At 39.6% G+C, this 20,764-nt stretch overlaps 1 protein-coding gene across 1 annotated transcript in view; it reads left to right on the forward strand.

The window, feature by feature from the left end:
• Positions 1-20,764, forward strand: part of PITPNA (phosphatidylinositol transfer protein alpha) — a 173,778-nt gene that overhangs the window by 100,439 nt on the left and 52,575 nt on the right. Inside the window, exons 10-11 of the mRNA XM_053706235.1 lie at positions 15,356-15,478; positions 15,667-15,733. Coding sequence (XP_053562210.1) covers positions 15,356-15,478; positions 15,667-15,714 — 171 coding nt within the window. The 3' untranslated portion in view covers positions 15,715-15,733. The remainder of the gene's footprint in view (positions 1-15,355; positions 15,479-15,666; positions 15,734-20,764) is intronic.

Below are 20,764 nucleotides of genomic sequence, written 5' to 3' on the forward strand. Positions count from 1 at the left end.
AACCCCCTCTTAGAATGTGTACCAAATGTACTGATTTCACTTTAAGCAATAAAGATCATATTCTGTCTTAAAAAAAATTATGCCGACTAACTCTCCCCACGTGTCAGATCCTTTGACTCACGCTCAAGGGACTCACGCTCAAATGGCGCCAAGTACATCTAGGGTGCCCATAGCGATTACTTTACAAGACATGGCGGCAGTCATGGATAATACACTGTCAGCGGTATTAACCAGACTACCTGAATTTAGAGGTAAGCGAGATAGCTCTGGGGTTAGACGAAATGCATAGCATACTGACGCTTTAAGAACCATGTCTGATACTGCCTCACAATATGCAGAAGCCGAGGAAGGAGAGTTTCAGTCTGTGGGTGATGTTTCTGACTCAGGAAAGATGATGCAACCTGATTCTGATATTTCTACATTTAAATTTAAGCTTGAACACCTCCGCGTGTTTCTCAGGGAGGTTTTAGCTGCTCTGAATGACTGATACAATTGCAGTGCCAGAGAAATTGTGTAGACTGGATAAATACTTTGCAGTGCCGGTGTGTACTGATGTTTTTCCAATACCTAAAAGGTTTACAGAAATTATTAATAAGGAATGGGATAGACCAGGTGTGACGTTCTCTTCCCCTCCTATTTTTAGAAAAATGTTTCCAATAGACGCCACCACACGGGACTTATGACAGACAGTTCCTAAGGTGGAGGGAGCAGTTTCTACTTTAGCAAAGCGTACTACTATCCCTGTCGAGGACAGTTGTGCTTTTTTAGATCCAATGGATAAAAAATTAGGTTACCTTAAGAAAATGTTTATTCAATAAGGTTTTATCCTACAGCCCCTTGCATGCATTACTCCTGTCACTGCTGCTGCGGTGTTCTGGTTTGAGTCTCTGGAAGAGGCTTTACAGGTAGCGACTCCATTGGATGACATACTTGGCAAGCTTAGAGCACTTAAGCTAGCCAATTCCTTTGTTTTCTGATGCCATTGTTCATTTGACTAAACTAACGGCTAAGAATTCTGGTTTTGCTATACAGGCGCGCAGGGCGCTATGGCTTAAATCATGGTCAGCTGACGTGACTTCAAAATCTAAGCTGCTTAACATTCCCTTCAAGGGGCAGACCCTATTCGAGCCTGGTTTGAAGGAGATTATTGCTGATATCACTGGAGAAAAAGGTCATGCCCTTCTTTAGGACAGGTCCAAATCAAGGGCCAAACAGTCTAATTTTCGTGCCTTTCGAAACTTCAAGGCAAGTGCGGCATCAACTTCCGGTAACGGATCTAGTAGGGGGCAGACTTTCGCTCTTCGCCCAGGCGTGGGCAAGAGATGTCCAGGATCCCTGGGTGTTGGAAATTATATCCCAGGGATATCTTCTGGACTTCAAAACTTCCCCCCCAAAAGGGAGATTTCACCTTTCACAATTATCTGCAAACCAGATAAAGAGAGAGGCATTCTTAGACTGTGTACGAGACCTCCTAGTTATGGGAGTGATCCATCCAGTTCCAAAGGAGGAACAGGGACAGGGTTTTTACTCAAATCTGTTTGTGGTTCCCAAAAAAAGAGGGAACCTTCAGACCAATTTTGGATCTAAAGATCTTAAACAAATTCCTCAGAGTTCCATCATTCAAGATGGAAACTATTTGTACCATCCAACCTATGATCCAGGAGGGTCAATATATGACTACAGTGGATTTAAAGGATGCTTATCTTCACATTCCGATAACAAAGATCATCATCAGTTTCTCAGGTTTGCCTTTCTAGACAGGCATTACCAGTTTGTAGCTCTTCCCTTTGGATTAGCTACAGCCCCAAGAATCTTTACGAAGGTTCTGGGGTCGCTTCTGGCGGTCCTAAGGCCGCTGGGCATAGCAGTGGCCCCTTATTTAGACGACATCCTGATACAGGCATCAAACTTCCAAATTGCCAAGTCTCATATGGACGTAGTACTGGCATTTCTGAGATCGCATGGGTGGAAAGTGAACGAGGAAAAGAGTTCTCTATCCCCACTCACAAGAGTTTCCTTCCTAGGGACTCTGATAGATTCTGTAGAAATGAAAATTTACCTGACGGAGTCCAGGTTATCAAAGCTTCTAAATTCCTGCCGTGTTCTTCATTCCATTCCGCGCCCTTCGGTGGCTCAGTGCATGGAAGTAATCGGCTTAATGGTAGCGGCAATGGACATAGTGCCGTTTGCACGCCTACATCTCAGACCGCTGCAACTATGCATGCTCAGTCAGTGGAACGGGGATTACACAGATTTGTCCCCTCTACTAAGTCTGGATCAAGAGATCAGGGATTCTCTTCTCTGGTGGCTATCTCAGGTCCATCTGTCCAAAGGTATGACCTTTTGCAGGCCAGATTGGACAATTGTAACAACAGATGCCAGCCTTCTAGGTTGGGGTGCAGTCTGGAACTCCCTGAAGGCTCAGGGATCGTGGACTCAGGAGGAGACACTCCTTCCAATAAATATTCTGGAAGAGCGATATTCAATGCTCTTCAGGCTTGACCTCAGTTAGCAACTCTGAGGTACATCAGATTTCAGTCAGACAACATCACTACTGTGGCTTACATCAACCATCAAGGGGGAACAAGAAGTTCCCTAGCAATGTTAGAAGTCTCAAAGATAATTCGCTGGGCAGAGACTCACTCTTGCCACCTATCAGCTATCCATATCCCAGGTGTAGAGAACTGGGAGGCGGATTTTTTAAGTCGTCAGACTTTTCATCCGGGAGAGTGGGAACTCCATCCGGAGGTGTTTGCACAATTGATTCATTGTTGGGGCAAACCAGAACTGGATCTCATGGCGTCTCACTAGAACACCAAGCTTCCTTGTTACGGATCCAGGTCCAGGGATCCCAAGGCAACACTAATAGATGCTCTAGCAGCGCCCTGGTCTATCAACCTGGCTTATGTGTTTCCACCGTTTCCTCTGCTCCCTCGACTGCTTGCCAAGGTCAAGCAGGAGAGAGCATCAGTGATTTTGATAGCGCCTGCGTGGCCACACAGGACCTGGTATGCAGATCTGGTGGACATGTCATCTTTTCCACCATGGACTCTGCCTCTGAGACAGGACCTTCTACTTTAGGGTCCTTTCAACCATCCAAATCTAATTTCTCTGAGACTGACTGCCTGGAGATTGAACGCTTGATTTTATCAAAGCGTGGCTTCTCCGAGTCAGTCATTGATACCTTAATACAGGCACGAAAGCCTGTCACCAGGAAAATTTACCATAAAATATGGCGTAAATATCTTTATTGGTGTGAATCCAAAGGTTAGGATTCCCAGGATATTATCTTTTCTCCAAGATGGTTTGGAAAAAGGATTGTCAGCTAGTTCCTTAAAAGGACAGATTTCTGCTCTGTCTATTCTTTTGCACAAGCGTCTGGCAGATGTTCAGGCATTTTTTCAGGCTTTGGTTAGAATCAAGCCTGTGTTTAAACCTGTTGCTCCCCCATGGAACTTAAATTTGGTTCTTAAGGTTCTTCAAGGAGTTCCGTTTGAACCTCTTCATTCCATAGATATCAAACTTTTATCTTGGAAAGTTCTGTTTTTGGTAGCTATTTCCTCGGCTCATAGAGTTTCCGAGTTATCTGCTTTACAATGTGATTCTCCTTATCTGATCTTCCATACGGATAAGGTAGTCCTGCGTACCAAACCTGGGTTTTTACCTAAGGTGGTATCTAACAAGAATATCAATCAAGAGATTGTTGTTCCATCCTTGTGTCCTAATCCTTCTTCAAAGAAGGAACGTCTATTACACAATCTGGACGTGGTTCGTGCTTTAAAGTTTTACTTACAAGCTACTAAAGATTTTTGTCAAACATCTGCTTTGTTTGTTGTCTACTCTGGACAGAGGAGAGGTCAAAAGGCTTCGGCAACCTCTCTTCCTTTTTGGCTAAGAAGCATAATCCGCTTAGCCTATGAGACTGCTGGCCAGCAGCCTCCTGAAAGGATTACAGCTCATTCTACTAGAGCTGTGGCTTCCACTTGGGCCTTTAAAAATGAGGCTTCTGTTGAACAGATTTGCAAGGCGGCGACTTGGTCTTCGCTTCATAATTTTTCAAAATTCTACAAATTTGATACTTTTGCTTCTTCTGAGGCTATTTTTGGGAGAAAGGTTTTACAGGCAGTGGTACCTTCCATTTAAGTACCTGCCTTGTCCCTCCCTTCATCCGTGTACTTTAGCTTTGGTATTGGTATCCCACAAGTAATGGATGATCCGTGGACTGGATACAACTTACAAGAGAAAACACAATTTATGCTTACCTGATAAATTTATTTCTCTTGTGGTGTATCCAGTCCACGGCCCGCCCTGTCATTTTAAGGCAGGTAATTTTTTCATTTAAACTACAGTCACCACTGCACCCTATGGTTTCTCCTTTCTCTGCGTGTTTTCGGTCGAATGACTGGATATGGCAGTTAGGGGAGGAGCTATAACTGTGGGTGTCCTCTTGCAACTTCCTGTTGGGAATGAGAATATCCCACAAGTAATGGATGATCCGTGGACTGGATACACCACAAGAGAAATAAATTTATCAGGTAAGCATAAATTGTGTTTTCCTTATTTTACCCTCTTTATATTGTCTCTGTTTATATACCAAAGCCCAATAGCTTAAGAGAACAATTAAAACAATTATATGTTATTGCTTATCTCCTTTACCTCCCACTGGGAGTGTAATTTCTTCTTCTCACTATGTTTATGTAGCTTTTCTATAGCCAATACTTAAAGGGACACTCAATCAAAATTAAACTTTCATTATTCAGATAGAGCATGCCATTTTAAACAACTTTCCAATTTACTTCCATTAACAAAATGTGCACAGTCTTGTTATATTTAAACTTTTTGAGTCACCAGCTCCTACTGAGCATGTGCAAAAATAAGTGTGTATGCATTTGTGAATGGCTGATGGCTGTCACATGGTACAGGGGGAGTGGAAAAAGACATAACTTTTAAAATTGTCAGAAAAAAAATCTAATACGCATTTGAAGTTCAGACTAAGTGCTATTGCATTTTCTTGTTATCTTGCATTTGTTGATTATGCAAATCTGCTTTGTTGACTGGTCCTTTAAATATAGAAGCGTTCAGTATAGGTAGGGATACCGCTGGCAAAATCTGCAATTTCTAATGCTGATATAAAGATAAAGGAGCTATTTGTAAACAATGTAATACACTCCAGCAGGTAAATGGATGATTGGAAACAAAGTAAACTGGAGAAAAAAAATATGGTAAACTGTCCCTATACATAGCTCTCAGCATTGATACTATTTTGGAAGGACTTAAAAAGTTTCTTATCACCCACGTGTCAAGAGGGCTGTCTCACCATTTAAATAATTGTTTTCAAGCCCTTCTCCTAGTGATCATCATCAGTGATTCTAATCAGTAATACTTATCACCTGGGACACTAGCCTCATTTGGTTTTGTTATTCATGTCAAGGCTTATAGATTCTCATTTCTGTAAACATAAGTATACATTTGTAGGTACCTAAATAAGGAGTTCATTACAGTTTTGCTCTTGTTTTCGGCAGAGAGCAATTTATAATCTGCTCTTAGTGTGATTTCTCAGTGATCACACCATAAAATACATCTTCTGTTAATACCCCTCAAAAGAGAAATTGTTGCCTCCTGAAAACAACACAGAATTGTTATTTGCCTTGTTTATTTCACGATTCAATAAGATTAGCTAAAAACAAAACTGCATTTTCAGGAGTTTTATGATTACATTACAGGTTGAAGGACCTCTCTGTTGATTGATCCTTTTTAATATAGTGTGTAGTGATGCAAATAGGCAACATGTGCAGTTAACCTGTTGTACTCCAAAAGCATTGATATGTGTGTATGTTCCCCTTTTCCTATAATTCCCTTCTGAAATGAGCTTTTCAGTTGCTGTTAGAAACGGAAGTGCAGAACACTGTTATATTCCACACAGCCATTGGCTGCATTTTCTAGTGACCTATTTATAACTGTCCCTAATTGGCCACAGCAGAGAAGGTAACCTGAGTTACAACATGGCAGCTCCCATTGTGTTGTAAACACTAAAACTTTACACTTATTTTGTCAATATTTAAACAGTTAATGAAGTTTTTAAAAAAATACATATTCATGTTATTCACAGACTAATCTTTTCTTTGACTGCATCATTCTTTCTAGCATTTATTTAGTGTTAAAATGTCCCTTTAAGTGACTAATTTAGCAAAATTTTGTGTGTAACTGCTTATATTATTTATATAATAAAAAGACAAGACAATAGCACTTACACTCAATTTTAAATGTAAATATGCTGTTACTTATTGAGAATGTGGATGTTGATCAACCAAACAGGACTGGCACATGTTAAGTATGGGGCCATTTTTCACCAGACCGACAATGTAGAAAGTATTGCAGATTATGGGGCCGATTTATCATTGGTCTGTCCGACATGATCCGCTCAGCGGATCATGTCCGACAGACATCAATGAATGCCACAAGCAGTTCTTGTGAACTGCTTGTCCAATGCTGCCCCCTGCAGTTTTGCGGCCGCTAGCAGGGGGTGTCAATCATCCTGATCGTATAGGACCGGGCAGACTGCAGCCTCAGAGGCAGCAGACCAGTTATGTAGCGTGCGGAAACAGGGGCATAAATCAGCCCCATACTGTGAAAATGCCTGTGTGTTGACATTGAAAGGGGCTCATCTGTAGCAGTTAACAGTCCAATGCTTATGAAACTATATATTGTGATCAATCCCTAAGTGCCATAGCTGGGTGAGCTCTATATAGGATTTGTTTGGTGCTTCTCCTCTATGCTTGGGCAGGCATACGTGCATACACTGTCACATGAGTTGTGACATACTTGTTTCATGTTCATTTTCTACATCAGGTTCAAGATGGTGCAAAGCAATAAAGAAAATGTCTAATTCTAGACGTGCATTCTGCAGTTTTGTTCCCTGCCTATTGTGAAAAGTAGGTGCCCGTGAAATTGGGCTCTCTTCAGAGTTGGATTTCTTCTTGTGAAAGTGCAGCACACTAAGATTTGAATTTGCAGCATTGAGAAAGAAACAGTCCTCAGTCAGGTTCCCCTAAGGGCATGACATTTTCTTTATAATTGTAATATTTTCCGGTGCCTGTAAGCCCCCTATCAATCTTCGCTCAAGTAGGTTTATTTCATTCTCAATAACCAAGTACTGTGCCAGACACTGGCATCAGCTAGCTTTCAAGAATGATGCAATGGTTATCCGTCTAAAGCTGAGACTAGCATCTAACTTTCCTCCAGCTGTTTTTCATTAGTTTTCTGCTTGTATTTTTATTTTTTTCTATTATTTTAGATTTTGTCTTTATAAGACAGATCTTTTTTGGCAGCCAACAATCACTATAAAAAGGACAAGATGTGTTTGATAAAGCGATTTCTGTTGCCTGTAAACAAGTACATCTGGACAAGACTAATCAAGTTTTTTTTTTGACTGTGGCGATCTGCAGACATAGATTAACTATATTTGGGTAAGGTATTTGTCACTGTCCTGTGCATACTCATTCATAAACTGCATTGCCTTGGTGTAGACTCAAAAATTAATGGGTAGAATGTTGGTTTAATGGTGTTTTAATTAACAGTCTGCTAGATTACGAGTTTTGCGTTATGAGTGAAAAAGCCTCATAACGCTGCTTTTTCACTACCGCTGCTATTACAAGTCTTGTAGGTACAGCTGTACCGCACACTTTTTTTACCGTCACGCAACGTAACTACCGCACTTTTTAAAAAGTCCTTTTTGGATGGGACTTCACAGTGCCAGTATTACGAGTTTGCCTGTCTGGCCAAAAAGTGAGCGGTACAGCCCATGACTACAAGATCCGTACCGTAAACTGAAAGTCAGTAGTTATGGGTTTTACGTTACAAAGCTGTACCATAAAACTCATAACTAAAGTGTTACAAAGTACACTAACACCCATAAACTACCTATTAACCCCTAAACCGAGGCCCTCCGGCATCGCAAACACTAAAATAAAATTATTAACCCCTAATCTGCCGCTCCGGACATCGCCGCCACTATAATAAACATATTAACCCCTAAACCACCGTACTCCTGCATCGCAAACACTAGTTAAATATTATTAACCCCTAATCTGCTGCCCCAATGTCGCCGCTACTATAAAGTTATTAACCCCTAAACCTCTGTCCTCCTACATCACTAACACTAAATAAATATATAAACCCCTAAACCTAACCCTAAGTCTAACCTTAACACCCCTAACTTTAATATAATTAAAATAGATCTAAATAAAACCTACTATTAATAACTAAATAATTCCTATTTAAAACTAAATACTTAACTGTAAAATAAACCCTAAGCGGCTACAATATAACTAATAGTTACATTGTAGCTATCTTAGGTTTTATTTTTATTTTACAGGTAAGTTTGTATTTTAACTAGGTAGAATAGTTAGTAAATAGTTATTAACTATTTACTAGCTACCTAGTTAAAATAATTACAAACTTACCTGTAAAATAAAACCTAACCTGTCTTACACTAAAACCTAACATTACACTAAAATTAAATAAATTAAATTAACAAAATACATTTATCTAAAATACAGAAAATAATAAACACTAAATTACACAAAATAAAAAAGAAATGATCAAATATTTAAACTAATTACACCTAATCTAATAGCCCTATCAAAATAAAAAAGGCTCACAAAATAAAAAAACCCTAGCCTACAATAAACTGCCAATGACCCTTAAAAAGGGCCTTTTGTGGGGCATTGCCCCAAATAAATCAGCTCTTTTACCTGTAATAAAAAATACAAACAACCCCCCAACAGTAAAACCCACCACCCACACAACCAACCCCCCAAAAAAAGCCTACCTAAATAATCTAAGCTCCTTATTGCCCTGAAAAGGGCATTTGGATGGGCATTGCCCTTAAAAGGTCATTTAGCTATTTTACATTGCCCAAAGTCCCTAATCTAAAAATAAAACCCACCCAATAAACCCTTAAAAAAAACCTAACACTAACCCCCGAAGATCCACTTACAGTTTTTGAAGACCGGACATCCATCCCTAACGAAGCTGGGAGAAGTCTTCATCCGAGAGGCAAGAAGTCCTCAATGAAGCCGGGAGAAGTCTTCATCCAAGCGGCAAGAAGTCGTCCTCCAGGCGGGCAGAAGTCTTCATCCAGAAGGCATCTTCTATCTTCATCCTTCTGACGCGGAGCAGCTCCATCTTCAAGACATCCGGCACAGAGCATCCTCTTCTTTCGATGGTTCTTGAACAATGAAGGTTCCTTTAAATGACGTCATCCAAGATGGCGTTCCATGAATTCTGATTGGCGGATAGAATTCTTTCAGCCAATCGGAATTAAAGGGTAAAAAATCCTATAATAACTATTTACCAAATATTTTATCTAGTTAAAATAAATACAAACTTACCTGTAAAATAAAAATAAAACCTAAGATAGCTACAATGTAACTATTAGTTATATTGTAGTTATCTTAGGGTTTATTTTACGGGTATTTAGTCTTAAATAGGAATTAATTAGGAAATAATAGTTATTTGTATTTAGATTTATTTTAATTATATTAAAGTTAGGGGTGTTAGGGTTAGGTTAAGGGATTAATATATTTATTTAGTGTTAGTGATGTGGGAGGCCAGAGGTTTAGGGGTTAATAACTTTAGTATAGTGGCGGCGGCGACGTTGGGGGCGGCAGATTAGGGGTTAATAAGTGTAGGTAGGTGGCAGCGATGTGAGGGGTAGCAGATTAGGGGTTTATAAGTGTAGGTAGGTGTCGGCGATATCAGGGGCGGCAGATTAGGGGTTAATAAGTGTAATGTAGGTGTCAGCGATGTCGGGGGCAGCAGATTAGGGGTTAATAAGTGTAATGTAGGTGTCGGGATGTCAGGGGCAGCAGATTAGGGGTTAATAAGTGTAATTTAGGTGTCGGCGATGCCAGGGGCAGCAGATTAGGGGTGTTAAGACTCAGGGTTTATGTTAGGGTGTTAGGTTTAAACATACATTTTCTTTCCCCATAGGAATCAATGGGGCTGCTTTACGGAGCTTTACGCTCCTTTATTGCAGGTGTTTGCTTTTTTTTCGCCGGCTCTCCCCATTGATGTCTATGGGGAAATCTTGCACGAGCACGTAAAACCAGCTCAAAGCAGCGCTGGTATTTGTGTGCGGTATGGAGCACAACGCTGCCATATTGCCCGCTAACGCTGGGTTTTTGCAAACCTGTAAAAGCAGCGCTATTAAAGGTGAGTGGTGGAAATAACTTGCAAGTTATTACCGAGACGCTCATAACGCAAAACTCGTAATGTGGCCAAGTGAATTTGACAGCAGATATTAGTGGAGATTCTTAGGAGTAAGTTCATGGGCCTGTTTGGTTTTGTTTAATATTCACCATTGATGTTGGTATTTTCAGCAGAATAACCCCTTGCACCAATTGGACGTAGGTACTACATCACAAAGTACTTCGCCCAGTGTTCTTTGCTGACGTAGTATTTATATCTAACACTCTGTTGCATGTTGGCAGAAGGCATCTGCTGATTGAATAAGACTGTGTCAGATAACTGATCGATAGACATTTTCTGTATTAATGGTGCAGTGGAGCTGGAGGGAGGGAAGGAAGTTGGCCCATCGTGGGAGGGAAAGGTGGATCCCTATACTACTGAAAATTATCTCTGGGGAGGGATAGGTCTGTACACTCCAAATAATTACTACCAGTGTTCAAAGGAGGACTGTAATCAGAAAAGCTGCTCTTCCGTGTTCAAAGGAAGACTGTAATCACAAAAGCTCCCTAAAACAATACAAACTTTATTAGGTGTGCAATCTAAAAACAATACACATTCAAGTGTTACATGCAGGGTCTGAAAAACTGCAGGTCACAGATGCGTGCACTTATCTCTGGAGTAAGGTTCCCCAAAAAAATGCACTTAAAGGCCCCACAGGAATCATACTCACAAAATTCAAGCACTTATTACAAAGTGTCTCATCCGGTATAAGCAATGTCCTGAATACCCACAGCGTTTAACAAACACCATACAGGATCCCAATATAAACACACTTAAAATTGTTTATAAGTGAAAAGTGGTTTATTAAAAGTGCCAATAGCACATATAAAAAATAGATGAACGCGTTTCACAAGATAGACTTGCTTCTTCAAGCAGCATACATGGCTTATACACAAATATATATATATCTATATCTATATATATATCTATATATATATATATATACATACACACACAACAATTACAATTAAGCATATTAAATTGCAAACAGGTTTACCATAATTATCCTCATAAGAACATATGTAAACAATCACCTGACAACAATCTGAAATAACCCTGCGCACAGGCTCAAGCTCAATGTTAGTTCGCTCACATAATACCTATTAACGGTTATACAAATCCACCAATCCTGTAAGATATACATCAGACTGGAAATGTCTGCTGCGACACAAACAGTTGTCCAGAACAAGAAGAATTTTGCAATCTTCTGGTAGGCCTACAGATGTGCAGTGTGCTCTGGTTTCTGGCACAAAGAACTATTCAAACCATTCTATGGTAATATCGGTTGTAATCCAGCCATTTTTATTTGAACGGTATGTTACTGGGTAAATGTTAACACTTTTCAAAGCCAAATCTGTTCTTAGATTGTTTTATTTTTAATTATTTGGGCTCTTCTTCGTCTCCTGTTAAAGTATTCCTAGGTGTGCATCGCCAATTTAATGCAGTTTCATCTGCATTAAACACTTGCTCAGGACTGAGGTGCTCATCAGCTATAAGCTTTGAATATTTATCCACATACTCTGCAGCTCCTTCATGGTTTGCAGACCTCTTTTCTCCACACACTTTATGCATGGAAATTCCATGACGCTTCTTGAATCTTTGAAGCCACCCTTCACTATAATCACACTCATATTCAAGTTCTTTATAGAACTCACAAGTCCACTCCATCGCTCTGACATTGTCTAAACCATCCTTCTTAGTTTTTCTAATGCTTTTTTGCTTCTTTGAATAACTGTCTACATAGAATTTAAATATTTTGTCCCTTTGCTTCTTGGTGTTATAAACAGTTGATGAACCAATACCATAGATTCCACCGCAAGATCCTCGACATCTATGACAGTTTCACGTCTCATAACTCAACCTCCACCACCCACCCCCTACACCCACTGACACCCCACCTAAATTCACCCCCCACACACACACACACTGATTATCTGGAGCCCCCTCACCACATAGGACACCCTCAGAATCATGAAATCCATCCACTCCGGCGCACCCATGCCCTCATCACATATTCAACAAAGCAAGCGACACCATTGCGCCTGAACTCCGCCGCACCATCAACTACTCCATCAAAACTGGCACCTTCCGGGATGTCTGGAAACACACGGAACTGAAACCCCTGCTGAAGAAACCCTCGGCAGACCCCACGGACCCGAATAACTACCGCCCCATCTCTCTACTCCCCTTCCCGGCCAAAGTCATAGAGACGTCCATCAACTTGCAACTTATTGACCACATTGAGGCCAACCACACCCTGGACCACTCCCAATCCGGTTTCAGAAGCAACCACAGCACCAAGACCTCCCCCTCCTCGCTGCCACAGACGACATCCGCGCCATGCTTGACCGAGGAGAAACCGCCACCCTCATCCTCCTAGACCTCTCAGCAGCGTTCAACACTGTTGACTGCAGCACCCTCCGCACCCGCCTACACGATGCCGGCATCCGCAGCAAAGCCCTCGAATGGATCACCTCCTTCCTCACGGGCAGGACCCAGAAAGTCAGACTCCTGCCCTTCTCCTCCAAACCCACACCAGTTAACTGCGGTGTACCGCAAGGCTCTTTGCTGAACCCCACCCTCTTCAACATCTACATGGCCCCTCATGCCGCCATCGTACAACGCCACAACCTCAACATAGTCTCCTATGGCGACAACACCCAGTTAATCATCTCTCTCACCCAAGATCCCACCACCACCAAAAGGAACGTCCATGAAGGCCTGACATAGCATGAGTAAGGGTCCAAGAGACTCGAAACGCCGCTGTGTTTTTATCCTAATGTTGTTTCAATAAAGAAGAGGAATTCTTTTAAATACAGTGCTGTCGCCATCGTTTATTCTTTGAATTATATATATATATATATATTACATTCCAGTTTATTGCCCCTTTATGCAAGGACTTTCCAGATGCAAGTACGCATTTTATCTAAGATTTTTACATCTGCATAACATGTTATACTCTCAGACTAAGATTGCTCAGTGTTTGAAATGAGACAGGTTAACTTAGACTGTTCAGTTTACACTGCAGCTGACTTAATTTTGAAATACATACCAACAAGCCTAAATCCTGCATTTAACCAGATCTAATGGTATGAGTACCACAGCTTATGGTTCCACCAAGACCATATAGAGTACATCATTTTCAAAATCCATAAGTACAGCTGACAGATGGGAACATTTGTACACTATATTTGAAGTGGTGCTCTTGGTTGGGGAAAATGGTGAAAAAAATCAAAGAAACATACATCAACCTTTTAAAAGTACTTCTCTTCATCTATTCATCTACCCAGATCATTAATGTACAATTTTGAATTCACAGAATTATTTTTGTTTGCACATTTACAAATATGATTCTTTAAAAAGTGATCTCTTAATTTCTGCATTTTTTTAATCATGCATGTCACACACTGTTGATTTAGGGGATGCAAGGTGCATAATTGTTTCCTCCTGTGAGTGTTTCTTTGGGTGTCTGTGTTTATGTCTTTGTGCTTTGGTTTGTGTCTCTATGAGTGTGTATGTATTTTTTTCTGTGGGTCTCTCTGTGAGGGTGGGTGTGTATGTTTTTGTGCATTTTCTGTGGGTCTCTCTGTGAGGGTGTGTGCATATGTCTGAGCTTTTTCTATGGGTGTCTCTGTGAGAGTGTGTGTATGTTTGTCTTTGTGTATTTTCTCTGGATGCCTCTGTGAGGGTGGGTGTGTATGTCTGTGTTTTCTGTGGATGTCTCTGTGAGGATGTGTATGTATGTATGTCTGTGTTTTCTGTGGATGTCTCTTGTGAGGGTGTGTGTTTTCTGTGGATGTCTCTGTGAGGGTGTGTGTATGTCTGTGTGTTTTCTGTGGATGTCTCAGTGAGGGTGTGTGTATGTATGTCTTTCTGTGTTTTCTGTGGGTGTCTCTGTGTGTGTGTGTATCTTTTTGTGTTTTCTGAGGCTGTCTCTGTCGGTGTTTCCTTGGGTGTATGTGCAAGTTTGAGTTTGTGTGTGTGTGTGTCCATTGTCTGTTCCTTTTTAGGACATTTTGACGTTACTACTGATTATTCACATCTTTCTACAGATTTTGAGACTAATGAGACCTTTGCGGAAGTCACCAATCTACCATTTAACCTTTAAATTATTGTTTAGGCAGTTCAGGGCCCTTCCTTTCAGCCACTGCATGCTGTTGTCATCATTTAGTTGGCATCTTCCTTTACACAAAGATAATCAGAACTCCATATTTTGTTTTTTAAATCTCATTTTTTTTTACAAAACCTCATTACTTGTCAGGTCAATGTAAACAAGTGCTGAGTTTCTGTTTGGGTGTCTGTGTCTGAGTGTGTTTCTTTGCGTGTCTGCTAGAGTGTCTATATGTGAATCCTTATGTGTGAGTGTGTGTGTGTTTCAGTGTATGTTACTACCTTTACAACATTTCCAAGTTTAAATAGACACTTAAGAATAAAGTGCATGTACGTTTTAGTCACTTGGTCAAAAATTACACATGTCAAAGGAGGGGGGGGGGGGGGAGCCCGATCAATGCTTAAGTCAGGGGCCCCATAATTTCTAGTAGCAGCCCTGCCTATAACAGTTTTTATGTAAAATAATAGTTAATAAAAGAGATGAATGCAGCATGCAGTTTATTAGGTTTCAGTATGATTTTAAAACAAAATTATTTGCCACGCTTAGTATTATGTTTTAAACATTGCATGACTTTCTTAAAGGGACATGAGACACAATGTTTTTTCTTTCATGATTTAAGATAGAGCATACATAAACAACTTTCCAATTTACTTATATTATCAAATTTGCTTTATTCTCTCAGTATTCTTTGTTTAAGCAGCAGCAATGCACTGCTCTGAACATATCTAGTGAGCCAATGGCAAGCGGCATATATGTGCAGCCTCCAATCAGTAGTGCATTGCTGCTCCTGAGCATACCTAGGTATTATTGTCAACAAAGAATACCAAGAGAACAAAACAAATTAGATAACAGAAGTAAATCCAGAAAGTTGTTTAAAATTGTATGCTCTGTTTAAAAGAAAAAATTTGGGTTTCATGTCCCTTTTAGTATCATATAAAACATATTATTTTTAAAATATTGTAAAATGAACTAATAATGAATTTTTATTGTTAGCAAGAGAGGCGTCTGTTTACAAATTTCCATCGTCAACTTTTCTGTTGGCTTGACCGATGGGTGGACCTAACAATGGAAGACATTCGTAGGATGGAAGAAGAGACAAAGAAGGAACTGGATGAGGTTGGTAAAACCAGTTGTTGTAGTAAAATCATGGCTCTGAGGTGTATATAGTGCGTAGCATTATAACATCCATGTTTTACATGAAACACATTACTGATTTCCTGTGAGCTGAATGTGTAAAAGAGTGAGAGTTTATTTATGACTGTATGATAGCCATTAACCTATCTCATATGTTGTATTTATTACAGATGAGAGAGAAGGATCCAGTGAAAGGAATGATGGCTGCTGATGACTAACAGTAAAGTGCTGGGCTCAGTGAGTATGGTGAATTCTTTCTCTCTCCTTTGCATAAATTCTTATTTAAAGTACACAGGAAAACATTTGCACTCAATGTACAAAGTAAACAGCTCAAAGCTAAAATCCTAACAAAAAGTATTTATATTATAAAATGAGTCTCGAGGCTCTTGGCAAGTTGGCTGAACATTGTCATCCATTGATGTGTCAATAGTGTCATTGTATCGTATGCCTGAACGTCTCACTGTTTTATCTTACCAAGTGCAATCCAGCAAGTTTGTCTACAAATTCACATATTGTAGTGGTAGAAAGAGAAATGTATGTGAAATTAGAAGCAAGTGCTAATGAATTTCCTAAAAAAAAAATATCAGCCCTGGGTGCTCTCTCTGTTACACTCTCCCTGCTTGCGAGATTCTACATTCCAGAGAGATCCATTACTTTCTATGGACGGCAGCCTGTCACTTGCAGAGATATTCAGGCTCAGTCTTTTTTTAGAGAAATGAGTCCGAGATCTTTAGAGAATTGGGCCCTTAGTTTTTCAGGGATAACTTTCATTACAAAACAGTTTATAATGAAGCTGCATTAGTATAAGAGTACAAAAGCATGACAGTATTCAGACTTACTCATACAACTGTTGTTTCTCCTTTTGTAAGTACAGTCAGGGCCCCCATCAGAGGGTGACAGGGGTGACAACAGTCAGGGGCCCAGCCAGGCAGAGGGGCCCTGCCACTGCCGACATAGCAACAATTTATTTACTATTTTTTTCTAAAAAAATTAAAAGCCAGGCCCGGTAGTCCCGATGATTACGTCACTCCAACCCCCACCCACCCGTGGCCCGAGAGACTCTGGCTGACTGTCACTGACTCCAAGTTTGATTTTTTTTCTGTTGAGCTTGTTTACCGCCATTTCTGATTTGTGGCGGGAAATCAGCTCAACAGAAAAAAATCAAACTCTGCCCCAGGACCATGACAGGAGCGGAGGGCTGCTTTCTGAATCCCCGGCAAATTCTGCAATAATTAATTTTGATTGGTTAGGGGGTGGGACAATAGCGTGCACGGGACTACTGACCATAGCACTGTGTGGCACAATCATATGCAGGCACGCACTTCCTTGACAGTGTTGACACAGTCAGTCAGAGCCTCGCTCTCAGCCTCTGGAGACTGGATTAACAATCATCATCAGGTAAGGAGCCAGTAACCGCCACTGCTGCTGCTGGTATTGGTCTAAATTAAATTTACTTAACCGGCACCGCCGGTATGTAACTTTACTTAGGGAGACAGCTGACTCCAATAACTTTCCCAATAAACTTCGGATTGGAATGTTGTTGGCAAGTTTGTGTCATTATTTGGATCTGGTTGTAGATGATGAAAGAATGGATCCATCATTCAACGAGTGAGAGTTAGGAGTCTCAGAGATCCCTGTCTGCCTGTCTGTCTGGACCTCGTGTGGTTTAAGAAATCTGTCAGTATATTCAACATGAGATTTGGTGTGGAAAGCAGTCCTCAATGTAATACACTATTTTGTTCCACTCATTTTTTTACTCTGTTGCAGTTATTAAGGGAAAAAGGAGAGATATTCTTTAATTTAAAATGGAGCATCCTCTGATTAATCCAGCTTAAATATTTACTAAATATTTATTGTGATCAGGACAGATACTAGTTTATTTTTATTTAATACAATTTTAATATTTTAGTGTTTAAAAATTAGTAATGGGGGGCGGAGCTAGCTTCTGGAGTGGATGGTCGCATCTCTGTAGAGCTCCTGGCTCAGGATACATTATATGGGCCTTATCTACCTAATCTTACAACCCAAGGTTATTCAGAGGTAGTCCCCATTCTTATATGTTTTTGTAGAAAGGGGCCTGGGAGCGTAAAAAGATTTATTTCACCTGGTTTTCTTCAGAATCAAAGCAAATTGCGCAGCGACTCAGATACCCGAGAAACCCAAGATGGCGCTGGTCTCGTGGAGCCTTGAAATTATGGCCATGATTGATACCCACTTCTCTAACCTGACACTGGCACTTGCGGAGGTGGTTGGGCAGGAATTACCAGCCATTGTCGATTCGGGCTCCCAAGAGAAATCACAGAGCCCTTGTGATTATAGCCTCTATGATCGCCATGCTACGCCTGTACAAGAGGCTGATTATGCCTTTACACGGGATGCAGGGGCCTTACCTATGAGGAGTACACAGACTCCAGACACCACAGCTACTTTCCTATGTTCTAGGGAGACATACCTGGTCTCACAGCCTGAGCGGTTGGTGTCCACTGGACGATTGGGTCATGGAGGCCTTCTCCTCTTTTCTATTTCTCCTTTGGTCAGGACGTTGCGGTCCCATTGAGCGGAGAGGACTTTCATTTGTTTTCATGCCGAGGCTTCAGACGGCAGCTGTTGGTTCAGAGGGACGGACTCAGACGTGTTCGCTGCGATATCCTTGGAACATGTGAAGGGGAGAGGTCCTGCATTCATGTAATGGGACGTTGTTTTCAAATTTTCCTGATCCTCTCCTTTATGCATATCCAATGCCATTGTCATTGCCTGGACAGTACTGGCGTGGGATAGTGACATACACGAGACATTTGTAGTGTCAACCTATGTTCATTTAGGACACTCGCCACATACTGAATGGTTATTCCTAAATATGATGGTTTGTAAGCCGGATTTCAGAGGATTAAGTACATTTATACAAGTAATATAACTCTTTGGTCCTACCTAAGTAACTGAGATTATAACGCGACTTGGGTTAATGTGCTCTGGCATTGTTTATAACACATGGTATTGTCTAATATTTGCATGCTTCACTTTGCTCATTATATGCCCTGTTGATGACAACTAATTCTGGTTCCTAGTAGAAACCTTTTGTATGCAACTAACATATACCTAGTGTTGTATAATTTATAAGATTGGATGGAGTAATGATGTTATTAAGAATGACAATCCACTAAATTGAAACAGTAATTGGTATTATTTGGATCGGCTATTACACTAGTTATGCTTTTAATGTTTTTTCTATTAATGAGTCCTACCTCTATAAGTTTTAGTGATGAAATATCAGAAAGCGCCTAACTAGAGGCTATTGGGAAGTGGGTTTAGAAGATTCTATAAGCTTCTCTATCATGTGTAAATATTTTTGGTAAAATATAACACAAGGTTGTATAAAAGTGAATATATAAGCGATATAAAAGTTTGACAAATTTAATACATAAAATAAAATTTAAATTCAGCATACAATCAGTTAAAAACATGGATCCATGTACATATTATAGAATATTGTACAATATTAATCGGTTAATAACAATTGTTTTAAAACGATAGGTAACAGTTGTTTTAAAACACAAACTTATTCTAAAAATCACAAACTTCTGTAAAAATTACTTTAAATGTTACAAACTTCTGTAAAAATTACTTTAGATATTTGTTGTTATACAGTTCCTTAAAATGTAGTTTGGGTGTATTGCACCAATTTATTGAATGTCTCTAATTCCTTAGTGGGAATATCCTCCTCCGTTAAAAAATGTGATAAAACAATGATGGTATATATAAATAAAAGTGATTCCTTTAAAGTGTTCCAGAAAAAATTCTGTGTTAGAAAAAATTAATAAAAAATCAATAAAAAATCTGTGTTTAAAAACAAAATTATATTGGTGTTCTAAAAATCGGAGATATGTGAATCAAAAACATATAACTCAAAAATTGAACTCAAAAATCGAAAAATTGAACTAAAAAACGTGTGGTGATCCAAAAATGATGATGGTGAAAAAATTAGTTAGTGGAGAAAAATGTGTGGGTGTAGCTCCAAATCCTTAATCAATGGTTATTTGATGGTGTAAAGTAAATGTGTTGGTAATAATGATGATTAAAATCCTCCTTTCCTTTCTGGCGAATGCTTTGTTGTTGGAGTGTTTTCTAGGGTATTCAGTCTATATTATAAGACTCTATCCTCATAAACCTGCAATCAACAACAAAACAACATAGTGCAATAATGCTACAAATAGAGAAGAAAGTAATGAAATATTGCTCACCAAATTCTGTCAACGCGTTTCGGCCTCTCAGTTAGGCCTTTTTCAAGACTATGTTTGCTGGTGAGTTATGGTGGCTATTTAAAGTATGTTTTACCAATCAGTGGGTCGTGTATTTGGCGCCAAAAAACGTTAGCCTTACTTGACCCGGAAGTATTATCTTTCCCTTACGGTTTTTCATGTAAACTCTTTTTTGCTATTACCTTATTCTGAGTGTTCTATTAATGATTCTCTTTATATTGGGATTCCGTTTATTATTTTTTACTTTATTACTTATATTTCATTTGTTTTGTTCCTTCATAAAACCGGATGTGGTTTAGTGAAACCGGAAGTGTCAGATGTGAATGGTTTCACTCGTTGAACCGGATGTTTGTATCTAAGCAAAAACCGGAAGTGACGTCCAGTCTGTCACTTCCGGTCTACCCCGTGTTTACAAACATTGCCGGTTGCCATGACAATACCTCCGGTATTGTTTTTTGTGTAGGTGATATATAATTCAGCGGAGATTTCTCAGTATTTTGGATACCAAAGGTTTGGTTCACGGATGCCTTTTACGATCGTACTATAGAAGGGTATACTAAAAAATTAATACTTTAAAAGGGGATCGAAATGAGCTTATAAATTAAATGATTAATATAAAATTGATAAATAATATGGTAAAAACTTTCTTGCTTGAACGTGGAACGAACATATTATAGAAAAAAGTGGGATGAGCTTGGAACTTAGTATAAAATTAGTAAAAAATGATAAGAACTCTATAGCTGGTCGTAGGATTTTAATATATAATATACAATAAGAGACCCTTTGGATGTTTATTTTACGTATTAAAAAATGTTGGAATTTGATGTAGGTGATATGTTAAAATCTAAAACTCTTAAAATGTCTCTAAAAATAGTAATGTCGTAAATAATGAGATCCTAATTCTTGTTTCTCATCTATCTATTAATATATTATTTGGATGATCTGGTCCACTGATTATTATAGTCTCTTAGGCTAAGATTGAGCTTACTAATTGGTGCTAATTATCCGAATA

The sequence above is a fragment of the Bombina bombina genome, chromosome 3 (assembly GCF_027579735.1).
Source record: "Bombina bombina isolate aBomBom1 chromosome 3, aBomBom1.pri, whole genome shotgun sequence".
NCBI lineage: Eukaryota > Metazoa > Chordata > Amphibia > Anura > Bombinatoridae > Bombina > Bombina bombina.